This window comes from Hemitrygon akajei, chromosome 23, assembly GCF_048418815.1.
Source record: "Hemitrygon akajei chromosome 23, sHemAka1.3, whole genome shotgun sequence".
In the NCBI taxonomy this organism is placed as follows: domain Eukaryota; kingdom Metazoa; phylum Chordata; class Chondrichthyes; order Myliobatiformes; family Dasyatidae; genus Hemitrygon; species Hemitrygon akajei.
In genome coordinates this window covers 60881743-60902785 of record NC_133146.1, presented here as the reverse complement: position 1 = coordinate 60902785, position 21043 = coordinate 60881743, and the positions used below count along the sequence as shown (strand labels likewise).

At 37.9% G+C, this 21043-nt stretch overlaps 1 protein-coding gene across 4 annotated transcripts in view; it reads right to left on the bottom strand.

Annotated features, from left to right (window-relative positions):
• Positions 1-21043, bottom strand: part of atrnl1b (attractin-like 1b) — a 984325-nt gene that overhangs the window by 791193 nt on the left and 172089 nt on the right. For 3 of the 4 annotated variants that reach the window (XM_073027828.1, XM_073027827.1, XM_073027826.1), the window contains exons 8-9: positions 8056-8311; positions 2626-2809 (exon numbers count right to left, since the gene is read on the bottom strand). In XM_073027828.1, the coding sequence (XP_072883929.1) occupies positions 2626-2809; positions 8056-8311 (440 nt within the window). Of the gene's footprint in view, positions 1-1478; positions 2061-2625; positions 2810-8055; positions 8312-21043 lie in introns of those variants that run through there. The other variant, XM_073027830.1, reaches the window with a different exon arrangement.

Here is a 21043-nt window from a genome sequence, read left to right as displayed (position 1 = left end):
AGGCTCAGCATTCCAAACACCACTATTTTCCAAACAATGAACTTCTTTCTTCAACTCTCCTATAATCCTTCTAGCACTTGTTGTAAATTTGTTGTAAACCAGCGTGTGGTGAAAACTGCCCAGCGGATTATCAGCACCCAATTGCCACCATTGAGAACATCTTCCATATGGGCAGGGCGAAAAGCATTACTATGGGCAGGGCAAAATGCATCTCACCCTAACCATGGACTTTTTACTCTCCTCCCATCCAGTAGGTGCTACAGGAGCCTCCGCTCCCACACCAGTAGGCACAGGAAGAGCTTCTTCCCTGAGGCTGTGACCCTGCTGAACTTCACATCATAGTGCTAAGCAGTATTGCACCCATATTGTACTATATCAGTACTTTTATATTAGTGTGCTATAACAGTTACTTTTTATTCACAGTCATTTTGTAAATAACACTATTCTTTGCATTTCTGGTTAGATGCTAACTGCATTTCATTTGGCTTTGTATCTGTACTCGGCACAATGACAATAAAGTTGAATCTAATCTATCTAATCTAATATACACATGTTCCGACCTCTCTGACCTCCACGACACAGAGCATGCTCTCTTCTCACTGCTGCCATCAGGAAGGTGGTACAGGAGCTTCAGGGCTCACACCACCTGGTTCAGGGATGGCTACTACCCCTGAACCATCAGGGTCTTGAACCAGAAGGATTAACTTCACTCACTCCATCACTGAACTGTTCCCACAACCTATAGATTAATTTTCAAGGATTTTTCATCTAATGTTCTCAATATTTATTGCTTTATTCCCCTTTTGCATTTGCACAGTTCGTTATCTTTTAGTTGTTTGTCCATCTTGTTGGGTGCAGTCTTTCATTGATTTTATTGTGTTTCTTGGATTTACTGTATATGCCCACAAGGAAATGAATCTCAGGGCTGTACATGGTGACATATATGTACTTTGTTAATAAATTTGCTTTGAACTTGAACTTTGACAGCTGTGAGTTTTCCTATTCATCTTCTGAGCTTATTATTTTATATATTTTGATTAAAGCTCTCCTCAGTCTTTCATTTCCAAAATGAGTCCCAGCCAAGACAACCTCTCGTTATAAGCAGCATTCTCCAGACCTGGCAACATCCTCGTATCTACTCTGCATCACTTAAGTGTTATCACATTCTTCCCTTAACACAATAACCAGAACTGTACATAGTACTCGAGTTGCAGACAATCAGTTTTTTCAGATTTTTCGAGTAAGACCATAAGACATAAGAGCAGAAATAGGCCACTTGGCCATCGAGTCTGCTCCGCTACTTCATCATGGCTAATTTATTACCCCCTCTCAACCCGATTCTCCAATTCTCCTTTGACACCATGGTTAACCAAGAACTTATCAACCTATGCTTTAAATATACTCAGCAAGGCCTTCTTTAGAACATCAAATTAGTTTTATTATATTCAAGTTGTACAGGAATTCTAGACTTTCAGTAATACACCTTAGTTCCTTTTAATCCATTTTATATTTTCCTAAAGCATGATGGGGAAACTATTTTCACCCAAATCTATGCCAACTCTCACAGCATTTCCATCAGTCCATACTTCACTGTACAAAGTTACAAAGTTCAAAGTAAATTTATTCTCAAAGTATGTATATGTCACCAAATACTATAGAGATTCATTTTTTGCAAGGATTCACAGTAGAACAAGAAAACACAATAGAATCAATGTAAAACTATACACAAAGACCAACACACAATGTGCAAAAACAAAAATCATAAATAATAACAGCAATAATAAACAAACAAATAAATAAATACTGAGAACATGAGCTGTAGAATCCTTGAAAGTGAGTCCATTGTTTGTGAAATCACTTCAGAGTAGAGGTGAGTGAAGTTATCCACGCAAGTTCAGGAGCTTGATCGTTGAGGGATGATAACTGCTCTTGAACTTTGGTGATGAGGCTCCTGTGCCTCCTTCGCAATGGCAGCAGTAAGAAGAGAATGGCCTGGATAGTAGGCGTCCTTGATGATAGATGCTGTTTTCTGCTGTCGCCTGTTCCCTCACACCTGCCAGCTCAAACCAACAAACACAGCTCTCTCATTATTCCTATCATCCAAAAAAACAAAATTACAATAGCCAATTAATCTACCAACTTATTCAAATCAAACTCATAATGGGCCTTTTTCCAAATTTAAATGTATTCAGGAAAATCACAGGAACTCTATTATTTTAACATACTTATCAGCAGGATCAGGCAGATAAACAAATAGAGAATTAAAAAGTGGGATGTTTTCCAGGATACATTAACCATACTTGTAGTTTTTGAAGCAGACTATCGTTCTTATTGTACATCTGAGAAAACTCTCAAACTACTTAAATAAAACCAGCTTTAATATCTGTGGGCAAAAAACTTAACTAAAAGCAGCTTCTTACTGAAAAATGCCTAAAATGTTTCAATAAACAACGTATTTTCTATTTTTTCCTCTGGCATAGCAAGGTACAAAGAATAAAGTGAAATAGCTGTTTCAGTTCCATTAAAATCCCCAACACAATTTAATTACTTCAATTTCAAGTCAATTACACAGAATGTTTCTGCAATCAAAATGAACACAACAGGAGCATAACCCGTTCCACTTACCAGGTGCGGCTGTTTACAGTGTATCTGTAGAGGTCATCCACCAAGCCATACTCGTTGCTTCTAAATGCTTTGTATCCTCCATGTACATAAATTGATTTTGTCGCTGCACTGTACACACTGCTGTGTCCATATCCACCCTGAACTATTGCACCTTTCGTCTCAGTCACTAACCATGTGTTGGTCTCTGCACAGGAAACAAAATGAATTTTAGAAGATCATCAAACTTCGTGTTTTCCAGAGTGTTCTATACACAAAAATATAATATGCTACTAAGCATAAATCTTTTTCTGTATAATGTTTTAAGGATGACTCCTTCCCAATGATTACCAGTGAGTTCCTAGCCACAGGTCATAAATCACTACACCACAGATACAGGCTCTTTGGCTATCTAATACATGTTGGTCTGACTTCCTGCCTAATCCCATCTACCTACACCCAGACCATAGCCCCCCATACCTCTCTCATCCATGTATGTCCCATCCATCAGTATCCAGACTATAGTCCTCCATACCTCTCTCAGCCACATGAACCTGCAGCTACCATTTCTGCTCATGTTAATACCAAAATTAGAATGACTTTTTAAACTTTAATTTATATTAAACTCTCATTCCAAGTTATGGGTAACTCTAGGTAATTTCTAAAGTAACTATGTTCAGTACAGCATCGTGGGCTGAAGGGCCTGTATTGTGCTGTAGGTTTTCTATGGTTCTTTGTCTATGTTACTCACTTAACAGAATAAATATGAACCCCAATGATCTCTTTTAACAAAATAAAGTACAAATATAATACCCTAATCATAAAAATAATAAAGGATACATTACACATTTCTAAGGCAATCGGGTCTATTTCAATTTTCTTTAAAGTTTTTCTTTTCTTTTTTACAGGAATGCATTAGTATGCATAAGACACAATAATGTATAATTCTAAACAGAATACAAGCATCAGCCTAAATGTAAACAGGATACTTTGAATCAGAAAACAATAATTAAGTTCCACTAATTCATATAGCTGTTTAACTGGAAATTAAACCTATCCTCCTAAACCATAAATACAATTGGAAAAAACACTAGATATTTCTGTAGAATAAAACCAATGCACAATAAATAAAAGTAATGATTTTACGTTAATACAATGTGCTAAAAAATCTGTGTTCCTTTAATCAAAGCACACTAACACAATCCACAGTTTCAAATATTAGTAAAGTAGCTAATCTGCATAATTTTCAAACGTTCAGGTTTGGTCATGTACAGAAGCATACTATAAAGCAGGTCAGAAAATGCAGAACAAAATATACAGTAACAATTTAAGAAGTTGACAAGGAAACAGTTCAACTCACAGTCCAATATCTGAGATTCAAAAATGAACAGCAGACAATTATACCAAATAGATTTCCCTCATCCTAGATCAGATCTAACAACGTTATTACCCAATTCAGACAACTGGTTTCATTTATGGACGAAGAATTCAAACAGGGAACAATTCATCTGGGTGATATCAGTCCTTTCACTGTGCTTCAGACATCAGATTCCAATACCTTTAGGTTGATGAGTATGTTTTATAGTGTTGCGTGGTTTAGGTTAACTTCTTATTTTCAAGAACTAAATTAAGTGACTGTAATCAATATTAAACTGAAATGCAACTACTTCCTTATAGCTGGTTTGTACTGGAGTTAGGCAAATGATATTGGATATACAAGTTTACTGGCCACCCCAGGTTCTGAAAGTAGCAGCGGTAGAGATTGCAGAGGCATTAGTAATGATCTTTCAAACATCACTGGATCCTGCATGGTGCCAGAGGATTGGAAAATTGCAAATGTCACTCCACTCTTTAAGAAAGGAGGAAGGCAGCAGAAAGGAGATTATAGACCAGTTAGCCTGACCTCAGTGGTTGGGAAGATGTTGGAGTCGATTGTTAAGGATGAGCTTATAGAGTACTTAGTGATACAGCACAAGATAAGACAAAACCAGCATGGTTTCGTTAAGGGAAAATCTTGCCTGATGAACCTGTTGGAATTCTTTTGAGAAGATTACACGTAGGATAGACAAAGGGGGTTTGCAGTGGATGTTGTATATTTGGACTTTCGGAAGGCCATTGACAAGGGACCATACATGAGGCTGTTTACCAAGTTAAGAGCATGGTTAGAGCATTGGCTGATTGATAGGAGGCAGCAAATGGGAAGAAAAGGATCCGTTTCTGGTTGGCTGTCAGTGACTAGTGGTGTTCAGCAGGGGTCGGTGTTGGGACTGCTTCTTTCTATGCTGTATATCAATGATTTAGATGATGGAATAGAAGGCTTTGTTGCCAAGTTTGCAGACGATATGAAGATTAGTGGATGGAGAGGTAACATTGAGGGAACAGGTAGGATGCAGAAGGACAGACTGAGTAAGAGAATGGGCAAGAAAGTGGCAAATAAAATACAATGTTGGAAAATGCATGGTAGTAGAAATAAATATGCAGACTATTCTCTAAACGGGGAGAAAATCCAAAAATCAGAGATGCAAAGGAACTTGGGAGTCCTTGTGCAGAACACCCTAAAGGTTAACGTGCAGGTTGAGTCTGTGGTAAGGAAGGCAAATGCAATATTTAGCATTTGTTAGAGTGATTTTTGGGTTTAGGTCATTTACATTTAGAACATAGAATAGTACAGCACAGTACAGGCCCTTCGGCCCACAATGTTGTGCTGACCCATAAACCCTGCCTCGCATATAACCCCTTACCTTAAATTCCTCCATATACTTGTCTAGTAGTCTCTTAAATTTCACTAGTGTATCTGCCTCCACTACTGACTCAGACAGTGCATTCCACGCACCAATCACTCTCTGAGTAAAAAACCTTCCTCTAATATCCTCTAATATTGTGTGCAGTTTTGGTCACCGAATTTCAGGAAGGATATTAATAAGGTTGAAAGAGTACAGAGAAGGTTTACAAGGATGTTGTCAGGTCTTGAGAAACTGAGTTACAGACAAAGGTTGAATAGGTTAGGACTTTATTCTCTGGAGCGTAGAAGAATGAGGGGAGACTTGATACAGGTATATAAAATTATGATGGGTATAGATGGAGTGAATGCAAGCAGGCTTTTTCCACAGAGGCTAGGGGAGAAAAACAACCAGAGGACAAGGGTTAAGGGTGAAGGGGGAAAAGTTTAAAGGGAACATTAGGGGGGGCTTCTTCACACAGAGAGTGGTGTGAGCGTGGAATGAGCTGCCAGATGAAGTGGTAAATGCAGGCTCACTTTTAAGATTTAAGAAAAACTTGGACAGGTACATGGATAAGAGGTGTATGGAGGGATATGGGCCAGGTGCAGGTCAGTGGGACTAGGTAGAAAAATGATTCGGCACAGCCAAGAAGGGCAAAAAGGTCTGCTTCTGTGCTGTAATGTTCTATGTTTCTATGGTTCTATCCCCCTTGAACATCCCACCCCTCACCTTAAAGCCATGTCCTCTTGTATTGAGTATTGGTGCCCTGGGGAAGAGGCACTGGCTGTCCACTCTATACATTTTCGCAAATGGCTTTGGCTACCACTTTGGCTCCTTGATAATGTATTGTTGATTCAGTTTGGGACAAAGCATTCCTACAAGCTGTGGATCCCAGTCCAGACGCTACTGGCGTCTGTGGGATGGAGGCGAATCAAAAGATGTAAAGTTAGTTTGTAGCTTCAAAAGAAAGCATTGTCTATACTTCGTAATAATGGAATTGTCCTTTGTGTTTAACAAATAATTAACGAGCCCCACGTTGGACCAGCAGACCTTTCCTCAGAAAGCGTCTCCATATGATGCCTGCTGTACCTTGTTTTTCCGAATAAATAAGCTGCTTTGTATCTACAAGTAACTCTCTCCAGCGATTTCATTCACACAACAAAAGCATTCATTTCAAGACCAGAATCGGAATCAGGTTTATTATCACCGGCATGTGATGTGAAATTTGTTAACTTAGCAGCAGCAGTTCAATGGAATACATAACATAGAAGAGAAAAAAATAATAAATAAAACAATAATAATAAATCAATCAATTACAGTATACGTATATTGAATAGATTTTTAAAAGCGCAAAAACCAGAAGTACTGTATATTAAAAGAAGTAAGGTAGTGTCCAATGGTTCAAAGTCCATTTAGGAATCAGATGGCAGAGGGGAAGAAGCTGTTCCTAAACTGCTGAGGGATTGCCTTCAGGCTTCTGTATCTCCTACCTGATGGTAACGTCTAGAATACACAAGCAGGGATGTGATGCTGAGGTTTTAGAAGGCACTGATGAGGCCTCAAGTATTGTGAACAGTTTTGGGTTCCTCATCTTAGAAAAGATGTGCTGGCATTGCAGAGGGTTCACAAGGATGATTCTGGGAATGAAAGGATTATCATTGATAGCTCAGGGACTGTACTCGCTGGAATTTAGAAGGACGAGTGGGGATCTCATTGAATCCTTTTGAATGTTGAAAGGCTTAGACAGAGTAGATGTGGAAAGGAGTTTCCCATGGTGGGAGAGTCTAGGACAAAAAGGCACAGCCTCAGGATAGAGGGGCATCCATTTAAAACAGAGATTTCTTTAGTCAGAGGGTGGTGAATTTGTGAAATTTATTACCACAGGCAGCCACGGAGGCCAGGTCATTGGGCGTATTTAATGCAGAGCTTGATAGGTTCTTGATTAAAGGTTACGGGGAGTGAGGCTGAGGAGGGGAGAAAAGGATCAGCCATGATTGAATGGCAGAGAAGACTCAATGGACCAAATGGCCTAATTCTGCTCCTTTGTCTTATGGTCAAAAGAAATTTATGAACTTCCTCATCCGGATGATAAAGCACATATATATTGCATAACTAAAAAGCAATAAAACAATATTTTTTCTGTGGCGCTGAAGATGCAATTCAACTTGCTAAAATTACTCAGACTGCTTCCAATCAAGCTACTTCACCTTCACAAATTATTGTCAAAAAGTTTTAAGTATAATTTTCAAAGAGTTTAATGCAGGTCAATAAATTTCCAGCTTTCATGACCGGATCTGTCAGACTCATGGATTGCCAGCAGTGTTCTACGAATATACTAGTGATGCTTTTATTAACAGATTTTATTTTATCCACAATTTTGTATTGTGAATGCTCTTATTGCTTGGAATGACATTGCACCTGATGATCTATCCATCGGCATAAATGGAAAGGACAGAGAAAGCAAGCATCTGGGGAATTTGCACATATCATGAAAGCCCTTTGCAAGAATTAACTTAAGACTAAAAAAAAATAAACATGTCATTTAATAGTGCTTCTTTGTATAATGAGCTAAAATTATAGAGGTCAAACAGAACTTGAATTGCAATAAATATGCTTTAGTCAGGTCTGTCACTGGATTCTTTAGACAGCCTTTTAATTTCTATTCTTCATTTTAAGTACTCATGAGACTATTCTGCTTAATATGAGAAAATCAAAGCACATACAAATTACTTACTTATATTGTATTCTTGAACACTGTTTATATAACCATAAAGTGCAGAATATCCAAAAATAATTATCATGATGACATCCCCACTATCCATTTCAATGATGTGCGCTGAATGTCCTTCCAAATCATACTGTTGGCCATGAGCTAGAACTGTTGGTGTTCTTCTTGTCCATGACAGAGTAGGAATGTTGAAAACCCATAGCTCATTTGTAATATTTCCATTATCCATATCAATTTTCCCACCATACATGTAAATATCATCCTAGAAGGAAGAAATGACACAAATTAATGGGAATACCAGTAAACCTTGTCTAGCTGTAACTACTTTGTAAAGAGTAAAATAGACAAATCACAAGAGGACATTTAAATCATTGACAAACAAGGGAAGTATATGCTGCCATGTTCATTTGATTGACTGTAAAAGAACAAAATCAGTGCAGCCACTGAGTGAAAATAATGAACTGCCTTCATACAAACACAAACATGAGAAAATTTGCAGATACTGGAGACCCAAAGCAACACACACAAAATGCTGGAGAACTCAGCAGGACATGCAGCATCTATGGAAAAGAGTCAACATTTTGGGCTGAGACCCTTCATCAGGATTGGACTGACGAACGTCAACTGTTTATTCTTTTCCATAGATGCTACCTGATCTGCTGGGTTCCTCCACCATTTTGTATGTTATTTAAATCACTGACTTCAACCTCTTTCCAAACCTTGTTTAAATTGCTTTAACCTTAATTTGCCACATCTGAAGAATGAACCAAAAGCCAAAACTAAAAGAATACATCAGATTAATGGCTTTTGTCTCCAATCCAAAGAAAATATAATCAAAGAATGGCTTTTTATTATGTTGTATATGTGTTATATCACATTAAATATTCTGTAATTTTACATTTATTTGAAGTAGAGATTTTTATAAAATGGTATTCAAGTTGAAGTTTAAGCAACAGTATGCATCATTTCCAATCAGAAGACAAACATACTATATGGTCTCCAAGTTCTTATTCAAGTTCACAGATTTTATGCTCCACACAGCAACTTGCAATCTCAAAGTTCACCAAATTCAACCAGGCAAGACAGCCATCTGAGAGTTCTGCCTCATGCACCACAACCAGAGATTAATTTCCTGTGCTCGAGAGACTGTCCTTACATTATAGCATCACCAGCAACTCCATATCATTGTGTGGATGGTTGCATTTGTAATAATACAGTATGCTACCTAGTATGTTATTTATTTAGTGCATAAACAATTTCATAAAAGGCAAAAAAAAAGCAGAGTACATAAGGTAAACTTTCAGTTTTAAAGAGAATAATTATAACTTCAGCAAAAATACTGTCATATTGAAAGGTTATGTACTGTATATTACAAAGAAAGAATATGTAATATTTTACATACTGCAAGTCAGAGCCAACATCTTACATGATGGGAAATCAATGTGCAAGACATGTATCTAGCTCACTAAATATGGGAAACATCAGTGATCAGGTCACAATTTAGATGACAAGGACCAATTACAGAGACTTGGAGAGGTATGATACAAGAATTGGGAACAAACAATGAATTCAAAAATTTATTAAAAACCTGGTAATAGGGGGAAATGTGATGCTTGCCAAGATATTTCAAATGAACTGTAATTACGATGGTGGTGGTTGTCCATCATATTCGACAATAACAGGAAATCTGAACGTGAAAGTTTTTTAAAGTGGAAAAGCCATGGACATAGGGCTATTCCACTCACACTATCTCATAAGTCTGGGTCCAATGGTATGAGTAGTCATCACTACTCAGGTCTTCCTTCATTGCAGATGATGACCATGACCTCCTTTGTGTCTCATCATGCCCTTCACTTTCCACGGAGCGTTGCAAAACCGTCTTCCTGGCCATTGGACTTCACCGTAGAACTCATTCACCCAGTCCACCAGAGCAGTAGAACAGTTCCCCACTTCCAGGAAGACATGATAATTCTAATGGTACAATTGCTTGTTTGGGACCATCCTATCTAAGGTAGATTTTGTGTTCCTGGCTCTGGAGGTGAAAATGAACAAAGAGCAGAACCAATTTTCTCCCAGAAAATATGTGGGTATCAGAACACAAAGGAATTGGATAGGTAATAATCTACACTGTAAAGTTCTGAAGATTAAATTAGTTATGAAATCAATGAATTGGCTGATTTAGTATCTTTACTGAAGTTTATTTTTCACTATAGATCTAATTGCTCTGACAACGATACAGAAGCTGAGACAATTAAAGAAAACTGCAGTACTTAGGTGGCATAATGGCACTGATATTAAGACTGCTGCCTCACACCTGCAGTGACCCACATTCAACTGCGACGTCCAATTCCTCCTACATCCCAAAGATGTGCGAGGTAGTATAGTATAAGCAGCCTGATTTAAGCAGCAAGGCAGGAGAGTTAAAAAACTGAAATAGTACAAAAGGTGATGAGCCATTTCTGTGCTGTATGATTCTAAGTCCAAAACATCACAGAAGTGTGTCCAATCATATTTAATATGTTTCTCAGGGTGAAGCTCACAAATTCACAGGATAAACCATCTAAAGACAACAGAACCAGACTCAATACAAGATGTTATTCTATATGACAGGTGAAACTTGTTGCTTCCTATGTGTTTTCATGAGTATAGAATCAGAATCAGGTTTATTATCACCTGCATGTGACGTGAAATTTGTTAACTTGGCAGCAGCAGTTCAATGCAATACATAATCTAGCAGAGAGAGAAAAAATAATAATAAATAAAATAAAACATAATAAATAAACAAGTAAATTAATTATGTATATTGAATAGATTTTTTTTAAATGTGCAAAAACAGAAATACTGTATATTAAAAAAAATGAGACAGTGTCCAAAGCTTCAAAGTCCATATAGGAATCAGATGGCAGAGGGGAAGAAACTGTTCCTGAATCGCTGAGTGTGTGCCTTCAGGCTTCTGTACCTCCTACCTGATGGTAACAGTGAGAAAAGGGCATGCCCTGGGTACTGGAGGTCCTTAGTGATGGACACTGCCTTTCTGAGACACCACTCCCTAAAGATGTCCTGGGTACTTTGTAAGCTAGTGTCCAAGATGGAGCTGACTAGATTTACAACTTTCTGCAGCTCCTTTCGGTGCTGTGCAGTAGCCCCTCCATACCAGACAGTGATTCAGCCTGTCAGAATGCTCTCCATGGTACAACTATAGAAGCTTTTGCGTGTATTTGTTGACATGTCAAATCTCTTCAAACTCCTAGTAAAGTATAGCCACTGTCTTGTCTTCTTTATGACTATATCTTAAAGATAATATAGAGTATAATCTTACTGAAGATCTATTTATTCTGAAGATCCCATACCCACAACCAACTACAGAAATCAAACAATAATTTTTTGATTCCAGCAGAAACATTATTGTCCCTTATACATTTGATAGTGATAATTAGCAACAAAAATATACCAATTCTTTTTACCAATACTTATGTTGAGTTACAGCATAAATAGCCAACCGATAGGTGTAGTGGCATCAACACCGGAGCTTGAGGTAAATGGTTACAGGTTCAAATCCAGCACCCCCTTGCACACTTTCCATCCATGCTCAGTTGAACTTAGCCTTGCAAAAAACATTCAAGTGCTAAGGAAGTGGCAAAAATGCTGCCAATGCACAGAAGGCACGAAAACGGACAACACACAGGATGATTGCAACCTATTTCATGCTTGTTTTACATCAACCAAAGCAAGCCATTTCAGATTACATTCATTCAGTGTACTAGAAATCAGTAAGTCGAAGCGAGAATAATGGTACTGGCAAAAACAGCATCCCTCCATCAAAGTGTAAATTATTTAAACATGAAATCTGATTCAGAAACAAACTACTGATGCTGGAAATCTGAAGTATAAGCAGAAAATGCCACAAACATTCTGCAGGTCAGACAGCAACTGTGGAGAGAAAAACCACCAACATTGAGATTGATAATCTAATTCCAATTTACAGCATCAACTCTTGATTCAATTTTCACAAATGCTGCTTGAACTACTAAGCGTTTCCAGCATTTTCATTTTTATTTATAGCACAATGAGTTCCTAGAATCAGTATTCAAGATCAAACTACTGCAACAAACGTTCCTCAGCTACACATCTTCTAATGAAATAACTGCATCATTATTGACAGGTACTTAATATTTGTCCTCACCTCAGCTTCTACCTTACATAAACCAAGAGCTGTCACAAGAATTCTATAACCACAGAACTTTGCAAAGTTTCAATCAAACTGAAATATTGCAAAGTTTCTGTGATTATAGAAGCTTAAGCAAGGATGCCATTGTTATACTTAGGGGCAGTAATTAGCAATATTAACCCCCCCCCCCCCCCCCCGTTCCGGTCTGCTGGTGGCGCACTGAGATCAGCGTGGGCTCAAGAACTGAGGTTCCTGAGTTCGATCCAGTGACAGACCGCTCCCGTGCCGGGTTGATGTCGAGCTCGCAACTCAACCTCGTAAAAAAAAACACTGCCACCTCAAGCTTAAATTCCCACACGGAATATTGTGGTGGATCAAATATCCAAACCCAGCACAGCCCCCACTTGTCCCATTTAACCTGTCTCAATGTCTCAGTGCGGTGGACTTTCGGACCCGGGGAATTCAGTGTGGTGGTCCTTAGGACCCAGCAGACCTCGGGAGCCGGCGCCCGCAGTGTTTCTGTTCCGTTGATGGGAAGCGATCGTGATTGAAAATAAAGTGGAAATAATAAAACATTTGGAAAGAGGTGAAACACCATTGGTCATTGGAAAAGCGTTAGGTTACAGTCGGTCAACGATCGGAACAATTTTAATGGAGGATGTGAAAGGCCCTGCCCCTATGAAAGCTACAATTATTACTAAGCAACTCAGTGGTTTAATTATTGGAAGACATACGTTTCTTAAGTGTTTTACATGCCTAGAAAGGTAAAATATATACTATATACAAAAGACAAACGTCTGACAACTGACACTAAATAATACTGGATGTACTTTTTCCGACTTACGTACAAATCCAACTTAAAGATGGACTCAGGAACAGAACTCGCTCGTAACCCGAGGACTGCCTGTACTTTCCCCAAGCAGCAAGGCCAATTAACACCTACACCCACTAACTCACCCCTCCACACTCCATACACTACTACTTTATTATTTCCTGTCAGTCACTTTATGTACAGACACTCCATGGCCTAGTGTCACTTTCTGGGCATACTATTTATCTATATAAGCTATCTTACAACCCAGATAAATGTGAGGTGGTTCATTTTGGTAGGTCAAATATGATGGCAGAATATAGTATTAATGGTAAGACTCCTGGCAGTGTGGAGGATCAGAGGCATCTTGGGGTCTGAGTCCATAGGACACTCAAAGCTGCTGCCCAGGTTGACTGTGTGGTTAAGAAGACATACAGTGCATTGGCCTTCATCAACCATGGAATTGAGTTTAAGAGCTGAGAGGTAATGTTACAGCTTTATAGGACCTTGGTCAGACCTAACTTGGAGTACTGCGCTCAGCTCTGGTCGCCTCACTACAGGAAGGACATGGAAACCATAGTAAGGGTGCAGAGGATGTTGCCTGGATTGGGGAGCATGCCTTATGAGAATAGGTTGAGTGAACGCGGCCTTTTCTCCTTGGAGCGATGGAGGATGAGAGGTGACCTGATAGAGGTGTATAAGATGATGAAAGGCATTGATCATGTGGATAGTCAGAGGCTTTTTCCCAGGGCTGAAATGGCTAACATGAGAGGGCACAGTTTTAAGGTACTTGGAAGTAGGTCCAGGGCAGATGTCAGGGTTAAGTTTTTTTTAATGCAGAGCGGTGAGTGCATGGAATGGGCTGCCGGCAGCGGTGGTGAAGGCAGATACAATACGGTCTTTTAAGAGACTCCTGGATAGGTACTTGGAGCTTAGAAAAACAGAGGGCTATGGGTAACCCCAAGTAATTTCTGAAGTATATGTTTGGCACAGCATCGTGGGCCAAAGGGCCTGTATTGTGCTGTAGGTTTTCTATGTTTCTACATATTTATTATGTTTTTAATACTGTGTTTTTTAGTCTTGTTCCGTTTTTATTATTATTCTGTTTCTTTGTCAGAAGCATCAGATCCAGAGTAACAATTACTTTGTTCTCTGGAAATGACATTTAACAATCTTGAATCTTGAATCTGAAACATCCAGTAACTTATCTTCAAAACTTATAATTTGATGAGAACAAATTAGGGAATTCCACCACAGGATTCTTTTGTTTTTCCAATGAAAAACTTTGTGCTTGTGTAAGTTTAATTCTGAAAAATTAAAATACAGCATGGTTCAGGAGGATCTGCCAAGGATCAATTATAATTGCCAATTATCCATGAAATACTTCATTTACTTTGACCTGCTTCACAGGTTTAAACTATTTTTTGTTATACCAATTATGAATGTCAATCCTGACATTTTACAAAGATACCAAATACCCATGACATAAAATCAGTATCGATATTGCTATTAATTAGTGCTTACAATGATTATTAGAAGAAGGTGGAGTGGAGTGATGATGGCGCTAAATGGTGACTCCTTTGCTTGCATCTTTGAAAACAGCTCTATTTCCATCTTTAATATCTTTATTTTTCCCTTTCAGAGCTCTTTTGAAGACCCTGACCTGAAGTTACACGCTGACTACGGTCCTTTGCAGGAATGGGACCCGTTCTTGGGGTTTCATAACCGACCGTTGTTGTTACTCGGCCTAAGAGTCCAGCTCGGAATCTCGGGGCTCTGGAGATGACCAGATCGAGGGTCGGTGTCATGACAGGAGACCTGTGTGTCGCCAGGGGAGTCAGAATACCTGCAGTTGTGTGCCCAGATTTTTGGCTACAGAGCTCGATAAAAGCGATGTGGCGAACTTTTAACATTGCAAACCAGCGAGCTGTTTGTTATGTCTTCCCGCTCTCTGGAAAAACGGAGAGAGAAAAACGAAAAACTTATTAGGGAGAGAGAGAACCTGTGGTATGTTGAATACCGGGTGAAACGCTAAGTCTTTGGGGTAACTGCAAGTCTGTGTCTTTGCTGTTGCTTTGCTCACACTTGAGTGCTCAGTGGCGGGTGCTGATGCTTTTTTTTTGCCAGTGGAGTGAGGGGGGATTGCTTATGTGCAGGAGGGAGCAGCTGGGAGGGGATTTTCGGGTTCTAACATTTGACTGTCATTCATTCTTTGGGGCACTCCTCTGTTTTTGTGGATGGTTGCAAAGAAAAACCATTTCAGGATGTATATTGTATACATTTCTCCGACATTAAAGTGTTCCTTTGAAACCTCTGATTATGTTACCAACCCATAATAATGCCGTTCCCACGCTCCCAGTTGGGTTACAAAAAGAACAGTGCACTCTGGTGGCAAAATGCAATGAGGCATGCAGGATATCTGTAGCTGAAAGAAAATTCCTTAATTCAATTTCTTAATTCATAAATTATTTTAAGAACTTTTTCCTCACTCAGATACTAAAACTCTCCAAATATATCAATGTATTTTAGTAGCACTCAAGTTGCTTTCAGCATTTGGATGATAGAAAGTATGAATGATTACTTCAATATTACATAAAAAGCAGAGTATCGATTTTGTAGAAGTCTTAGATTGTGGTGGAGAAAACTTAAATGAAAGCTGGACTGTAACCAATCAATTTCACTGCATAGTTTTCTTTTTGAAAGTTAGTTCAAATGCAAAAACATTTGATATTATTTTTAATTATATTTGGTTGGCAAGAATTTAAAGTACTTGCATCTAAATGAGAGAATTAGTCTTACTAACACAGAGAATTGGAATATATAACTTCAAATATAATATAGCACTGGGAGCCATAAGAAATCCTAGATTATGCTCATATATTGGTGGACAAATTACACTTCCAAACTTAAAAGGTGTATTCATATGGTTCAATTAGCTATTGATATTAATTGCATGTCATGATCTTCTTACATTTACAATACCTTATTGAAATTAATTTTCTGATAACAATTTGGGGTCAGTAATGGTATCACAAGAATCCTGATTATGATGGTTCATAAATCTTGGGGGATTCTGAAACATCACTCAACATGAGGAGGCAAAAAAATAATGAGGCTATGAAATCTCATTCCCACAAGCATTGAATTATTCCTACAAATCACTCTGTTCAACGGTCAATCTTTCTTGTCTGCCTTATTCAACATCTTTCACTATTAGATATAGAACTGTACAACACTGGACTGGTCATTCAGCTCACAATTTGTGCTTATTTATAGATATACTAAATATCCGCCTCTTGTGCATCATCCATATTCATGTGTCCATCCAAAAGCCTCCTGCACTTCACCAAATTGTGGGCTTCCGTTGCCATCCCAGGAACCTACCACACTCTGCATTAAAAAATGATTTTTATTTTACATCACCATTTATGATCTCACTCTATTCACAGTGTATTAAATCTGGTCTGAAGGCACACGTCCTAAGGAACCTCAAAGTTATGATCCCTTCTGCAAAATAATAACATATAACTATAGCTGCTCAATAGATTGAGACCAGGAAAAAGTACTACCTACTGTCAACTGAGCATGTTGACATCTACTATTCAGCTTCATGCATTCTTACTGGCTGGTAACAGTGGAACTCCATATTCTGGCACATAGCAATATCTTCATAGAGGATTTTGTTCTTGTGATGGTTGAGGAAAGATCAAGGTTTTGCAAAGATAAGCATTTGATTAAATAATTCAACACCTCAGATCTAGAATGCAAGTCATTCTCAAAGAACAGCCAATGAAGAAAGGAAGTCAATGTGGACTGACCAATGTTAAAGCATACTGTATAATTTTCAGGCACAAATCACATTTTGACGAAGTAAATTAAATTTATTAAATGAGTTAAGCAATTTGAAATGTTTAATCATTTACTTGCTGATATCCAACTTTTCTTAGTGACATTTATCACTCATTACCTGGCAAATACATAAAATAATAGCTGATGGGAAATACATTAAAGTACACCATCAAGTTAATGCAGAGGCATTTGCAGGGTAATAGTGTAGAAAAGGAAATGACAAGACAAAAAGAATCCCCTTTGCTCCATTTCTACATAGTGATCAAACACATGACACCATGAGATGAGAGCAAGCTTAAATGCAAATTGCACTGTTAAAATGATTTTTGATTTAAAGATATGTGTTCATGTATTTAGACGTGAAACAAACTACAAGTAATGTCATTAATGGGCAAATTAGAAAATAACAGAAGGGTTCTTCATCCTGAAAAATCGACCATAGAAAGTTCAGTCAGAATAGCTACAAACGTAAATGAGAAAACCTACATTATTACATTGATTGCCAAAAATGATTTTAATGAAAAATACAAGTCGACGATGCCAAGGCTTGTCGATATCTAAAGATATATGGGATAAAAAAAGATTACAATGGCTTTTTTTGAAGAAAGGTAAGATGTATATTGATTTGGTTTTTATTAATCAGCTTTATCCATCTCATCACTTAACCATCTGCCAGCATGCTTCACCACATCCATGTTTCTTAGCTCTTTGACAAGATGCTTTGAGCATAATTATTTTTCTTGGACTTTAATGCATTAAAGTCACTGCTGTTTTGTCACTGCTGAATTTATGCCTCAGAAGTGCTGACAAATCAAACTAAAACCAAAATATAATTGCAAGGTGAATTTACATAATCTTGCAAGTGAACATTCCAGAATAAAATGAATTCTTTCCAGTAGGCTCAATCAGGCTCAAGGGAGGTCCTTGTACTATAGTTGCAATTTCAATACTATCACAAGAAACAATTCAATGTAGGATTTCTTTCTTTCCTAATTTATGCCTCTGCTCACCCGAGCCGAAGACCTTCAGATTGAATAACTCAGTAATTTTAGGACCATAGACAAAACCACAAGGGGAAAAACAAAAACTTTGTAGATGTTGCCATAGAAACCAGTGTTTCCTGCGGGTATTTAATCTTGTCCTTGCACTTTTGGATTTTAATATTTTACAATCTACATTGCTGTAAACCAGGACTGAGAACATCATAGCAGGGGACACTGGCAAAGCAGGCTCCAACTATAAGTGTACCCATCTCCTGGATCAAAATGAACTACTGAAATATTAAACAGTTTAAGAGCAGTGGCACAGGCAAACTACAGTGGGTCATCAACAACAGGATAGGAAAAATACAAAAAGAATAATGTGGATTTAAAGAATAAACAAAGAAAAATAATTAAATTTGGCTCATATCAAATCATTTTAATCATTAGGGAAAGAAGAAAAAGGATAGGAAAGTGAATGAAAGAAAGAAAGGAGAAAATTGATTAGTCAAAAGAACGTAACGAGAGGCAAAGCAAAAACAAATAACAAAATAAACAATAGATCACTTTAAAAATTCTTCTTCCTAAAAGGTTATTGGATCAGCTTTAACAATTCTGTCCCCAACAAGCCAAAGTAAGAGGCAGCAAAGACTGTCCTGAAACATGTTGGTTTCAGGCTATGGCCATCTAATTCAGAAGACCACTAAATGAACAGCTTCCTTATTTTGGGAACAGTGAACAGAATCAAGGGAGGTCGACAGAGATGCAGGAGAACATTCAAGAAACTGCCACAGTCAAATAGATTAGTTGGACATGCAATTCCCTCCATGTCCACAAAAAAAGTTACCCGGTAGTCATTGACTTCAGAAAGGAGGGTGGTACACAAGTTCAGAGCTTCAGGCTCCTAAGTGTTAGCATCACCAATAGCCTGTCCTGGACCAACCATGTTGATGCTATGGCTAAGGAAGCTCACGAACACCTCTCCTTCCTTTGGAGGCTAAAGAAATTTGACACATCCCCATTGACCCTTACTAATTGCTATTAATGTGCCATAAAAAGCATTCTGTCTGGCTCCATAATGGCTCGGTACGGCAATTGCTCTGCACGTGACTGCAAAAAACTTGGGAGTTGTGGACACAGCTCAGCACATCTTGGAAACCAGCCTCCTCTCAAAGGACTCCACCTATACTTATTGCTGCCTCAGTAAAGTAGCCAGCATAATCAAAAACACTACCCACACCGAACATTCTCTCTTCTAACCTTTCCTTTCAGGCAGAAGATACAAAAGTTTGAAGGCACATATCATAAGGCTCAAGAAAAGTTTCTGTTCTACTGTTATCAGGCTCCTGATGGACCTCTTGTACAACAGGACAGGCACTTGACCTCTCAGTCTAACTTAAAATCTTACACTTTATTGTTTATTTGCACTGCACTTTTTTAGCACTTTCACACCTCATTCTGCATTGTTATTGTTTTACCTTGTTCCAGCACAATACACTGTGCAGTGATTTGATCTGTATGAACAGTATGCAAGACAAGTTTTTCACTGTATGTGACAATTATAAACCAATATCAGTAATAAGGAGTGCACATGTCCTGCCCCTCCGTCGTCAGCCCCATACCCACAAGATTTGGCAAGTACAGTACTGTAAACCACAGCATTCACGCTTCACAAAAATGAATCAACCAAAATGTACTGCCAGCCTTAACATTTTCTGTTGTTAACCAGCCATTTCTCAGGTGAGGAGCAGAAAACCATCAACAAGGAGTTACCTATGCTTTACAGTTTTGGCACATCTGTGCCTGAGCTGTCACAGTGTAAGGAAGTTACTTTAATCATTGCCAGGTTTATTTAGTATCAGCCTACCCATAGATAAGGTCAATTAAATAGTAATTAGTACACAACTCACTAATCAAAAGACAGGGAAGCAAGTCCTACTGATGCCGTAAGTGAATAAAGTACTCCATAAGGTCCCTTTAAAAAATACTCTTTGTCTCCAAACCTGTCACTTCAATTTTCTGTTGAAGGGAAAACCCAATGACAAGTTTTCTACTCAAAGGCACTCACTTATTTATTTCCACAAAAATGAATTCTCACCCCATTCCTCAATGGCAATCACATTGTCTAAAATATATTCTTGTCCAGATTTTCCTGCTTATAATATCACAGCAATTAAAAGCAGTAGTACTGGAATATAGAGGAATTAGCAATAAATACTGGCAATAAAAAAAATTACCCTTGGATTGTCAGACAAATGCAATCTTCCTTCAATACTCAAAATAACTCTCGGTATCATTGTTCTTTACAACCCTAACCATCAGATCCAAGGTTAAGAAAAAATACTTAACAGTCAGCCCACCTGTGTATGTGCAAAATCATCACAAAAATCTAAAAGGAATTTTAATAAAAACAAAGGAACTTAAACAAAAAGTATTTATTCTAAAAAAATTTGCACATGCTTCAACAGTGAACACAAGACTACTGCAAAGCATCCCAAACCATTTTTGATAACTATTTGAGCCTTATTAATAAAAATTTCCATCTACATTGTGCATGTTAATTATGCTCAACTGAAGCACAAATATTCTGAACACCACTGAATACACAAGCTAAAGCAACATCAGATCATGAATTATTAAAAAGACTAGATACAGGAAACATCAAAGAGGCTGTTCCCTCATTTGATATTGTGCATTTTGTCTCACGTGTGTTTTCTTACAAATTAAATGAAAACTCCACATCAACTTCTTTCGCTCACAATCCTGGAAGCATACCTGTTCTTGTTTATGATGCAATAGTGACAAATATTAACATTTACAAAACTCTCATTTATTTCACATTCAACCCAGAAGTCAAATAGCTGCTCTTCTCATTTAATTTGCAGAAAACAAGATTGTTCTTCCTACTAAATCCATATCCTAATCCACAAAACAGTTATCTGTAACAATTTTTTTAAATGAGTTCTTTTGAGTTTCTTTGTTTTGTGGCTGCCTATAAGGAGACAAATCTTGATGTTGTATATAATATACATACTTTGATAATACATGTACTTTCAACTAGTTTGCACAGATACAATCTAGTTAATAAAATTAGATATCAAGATTTACACCAATCTGAACAATTTGATCAATGTTAGTTGTCTACTCATTGCAGATAATTTTCTTTAAAACTTTTGCAGCCTTCAC